This window comes from Triticum aestivum, chromosome 7A (genome assembly GCF_018294505.1).
Source record: "Triticum aestivum cultivar Chinese Spring chromosome 7A, IWGSC CS RefSeq v2.1, whole genome shotgun sequence".
In the NCBI taxonomy this organism is placed as follows: Eukaryota; Viridiplantae; Streptophyta; class Magnoliopsida; order Poales; family Poaceae; genus Triticum; species Triticum aestivum.
Window position 1 is genome coordinate 37,966,131 of NC_057812.1, and position 3,129 is coordinate 37,969,259.

A 3,129-nucleotide genomic window follows, 5' to 3' on the forward strand; every position below is an offset into this window, starting at 1 on the left:
TATGGTCCTCTGCTTTCATATGGACAAAAATCAGCTCAACTTATGTGAGCTTCCATTCCAGATCTAATAGGTCACCCAACAAAAAATCATGAATAGTTTTAGCTGAAAAAAATCATGGATTGCTGTTAACTGAAAATTAGTGAAAGAAACTGTTGTTGATCATGGATTATAGTTAATTAAAAATAGAGCATCTGGCTTGTCTTATCATGTTCACTAAGTCCACAAAAATGAATAGGTTCAGTAAACTTGAAGTACTCAACACTAAACATGGTTCAGAGCTCACTACACTACACTACATCGTGCAATGGTTCAGACCTCACTACACTAGAACAAGCACTACACTACACTACACTACACATGCTTAAACTCTGAACATAAACAAACACCAGCAATGCAATATGTAAACTGCCTCTGTTTCTAGGCAACAAGAGTTATCATCAATGCTTTTGAGTTTATTAAGTACCTTTAGTTCTGAGTTTTAAATGTCAAAAGAGCTTCACAGAATCTTGAATCCTCCAAATCACTCTTAACAGTTCTGCATTGCACAAAGGCAGCAATGAGCCAATGATATCACTACTAGGAAAAGGGCTATAGATGAAATGGATACTAATGGCGCACCATGTATGTGGTGCGCCACTGCTATATAGCAATGGCGCACCATATATGGGTGCGCCATTAGTAGCCATATTACTAATGGTGCACCTGGTGTGTGGTGCGCCATTACTAGTTTTGTCCTGGCCCCACATCCGTTCCCAGACATAGCAGTGGCGCACCAGTTGGAAAGTGCGCCATTACTAGTTTTAACTAGTAATGGCGCACCGGTAAGAGATGCGCCATTGCTATCTATACGTATGGCGCACCCCTACCAGTGCGCCATTGCTATCACCCCTTATCCCCTCCCTCTCATCACGTTCTCTCCCCTCCCCTTCCTCCTGACACATCCACCCACCTCCCTCGACTTCGATCTAGATCGAGAAGCCCCAGCCGCCCGCCTCTTCCTCTCCCTCCCGACCACGGTGAGCCACCTTCCATGACGAGCAATCCAAGGAGCTCCGCCTCCCTCTTCTTCTCCCCCACCCCCACTGGCGACGGAGGCGAGGTGAAAATTCCCCACCAACCGGAGCGCTTGCCTGCCGATGGAGGTCTCAGCCAGGCTCCGCCTGCCGTCTCCCGCCTCAACGGCGCCGCCCCGCCGCGGCGGAGGGTCCCTGCGGCGGCTGCTCCCTTTGGCCCAGCCCGCCTCCCGAGCGGTCTCCGCCAAGGTGCTTCCCTCCTCCCCTATCTTGTGGGTTGCGAGGGATGTTGCGTGTAGGTCGGAAGCTTCACTCCCGGTTGCTGCTTCTCGAGGTAGCTGGGATGGAATTTTGGTGATTTGGTGCATTCTGTTGAGCTTCTGCTCCCTAAATTTTCCACTAATTTCTTAGTGGAATGGAAGGTGAAGAAGGTACGCGGCGACCGAGGAGGCGGTGTACGAGCTGCGGCAGGCCGCGCTGGTGGAGGACCTGTAGGGGCGGCGGGTGCGGGAGGCCGAGGCGGGCAGGCGTCGCCAATGGCGGGACGAGCAACTCGAGCAGGAGGGCGACGCCAAGCTCGGCTGGGGCCTCCTGGGCGGTGCCTACAACCGCTGCGGCGAGGTCTACGCCGAGTACGCCGCCTTCTACCTCGGTGAGCCCATCACACCCCGTCCGTCAATCACTACTCTGTAACTCTGCTGACAGTAGCTAAAGATCTCAACACATTCAGTCCAAAATTGCAAAGAGTGATTTAGTGTAGTATCAACTACTCCCACTACCTAAGCAGCAGCTCTTTTGCTCTAGAATCCTCACGAGAGGATGACTATTTAGTCAGGCAACCAGCCTGAAGCTACTGTAGATATCTGAATGTTTGGCTACTGCAAACGGAGTACTCTAACCCTGAAATGTTTGCTACTGTAGTACTCCAACCAGCCTAAAGCTACAAGAAGTCTTACCAAAAGGAGTACTCTAACCATGGAATTTAGTGTTCTTCTCTTCTCTATTCTCTTGTCTTCTCTTCTCTTCTTGTTCAATAGTGTACTGCTCTTGTTCAGTAGTGTACATTATCATGATCATACACTGAAACATTTCTTAACTTATTTACTCCCTACTGTTAGCATTGATGCTTTCTTCAAAATTATGAGAAATTAAGATGCATAATACACTTAAAACTTATTTACTCCCTACTTTCAATTGCTGTCTGTTTACTGTCAAAGCAAGAATTAGTTTCTTAGGTTAATGAAGCATTACCAGCCATAGTTTTCTGTATCTTAATTATCTCTAAACATTTTTGCTTGAAAACTGAATGTACAATGTTTCTGTAGATAATTTGATCGAAAAGGGACGGCATGCTGAGGTGTACAAAGGACAACTTGCTGATGGACAGTTTGTGGCAGTGAAGAGGTTAACTGAAACCTTTTCAGTTAATTTAAATTAACTGATATTTTTCTACTCATTTGCCTGTTTAAGATGCATCATTAAGTAGCAGCAGGAGTAGTTTTGCCTGTATAAGATGCATCATTAAGCAGCACGACTATTACTTTAATTTAAATTAATTGAAACATTTTCTGTTAATTAAGATGCATCATTAAGCAGCAGGAGTACTCATTTGTACTGTACGTGTGTACTCATTTAGCTGGAGCATATCAGCAGTGTACTCCGAAGTATTCTTGCATTGTCTTGATCTGTTTTGTAGCCAACTTTGTGAGAAGATGTTCAGAGACCCATGTAGAATGATGTTCATATTACTCCTGTAGACAAGCACTGATGTAGACATGAAGTAGTAATAGAGACCCATGTACTCCTTGTATTCATGTGTACAGTAAGAAGCAGATAAATACCCTGATTATTTAGCTCTGTCAGATAAATACTCGTCGAAAGTGGGCTCCTATCAAAATTCATTTCCATTATAATCTTACTCATACAATATTCACACCATGTAATTCTGGAAATATATGCTCATATCTAGTTTTGCATAAAAAATGACAGTATTGACATGTTATAAATAGTTTGTTTGTCTTTTTGTTTATTTTATCACATTTTGCAGGGATAAAGTGATGAAAAAGATGAAAAGATTACTAGAAGATTAGTTTTAGGATTTTCTTTTATTTCCTTG

The 3,129-nt window shown here is 44.3% G+C and overlaps 1 protein-coding gene across 4 annotated transcripts; it reads left to right on the forward strand.

Moving 5' to 3' along the window:
* The first annotated feature begins 894 nt into the window (after positions 1-894).
* On the forward strand, positions 895-3,129 carry LOC123150382 (homeobox protein cut-like 1). Of its 4 annotated transcripts, XR_006475076.1 has the most exons (4): positions 895-1,262; positions 1,436-1,665; positions 2,339-2,417; positions 3,061-3,129. XR_006475076.1 is itself a non-coding variant. In XM_044570242.1 (3 exons), the coding sequence occupies exons 1-3, from the start codon at positions 1,137-1,139 to the stop codon at positions 2,340-2,342; spliced, it is 456 nt and encodes a 151-aa protein (XP_044426177.1). In that variant the 5' UTR covers positions 895-1,136; the 3' UTR covers positions 2,343-3,016. The 4 variants fall into 4 exon arrangements, 3 of the variants coding, with proteins under 3 accessions (XP_044426177.1, XP_044426178.1, XP_044426176.1); XM_044570242.1 differs by lacking the exon at positions 3,061-3,129 and having other exon boundaries at positions 895-1,347; positions 1,425-1,665; positions 2,339-3,016; XM_044570243.1 differs by lacking the exon at positions 3,061-3,129 and having other exon boundaries at positions 895-1,347; positions 2,339-3,016.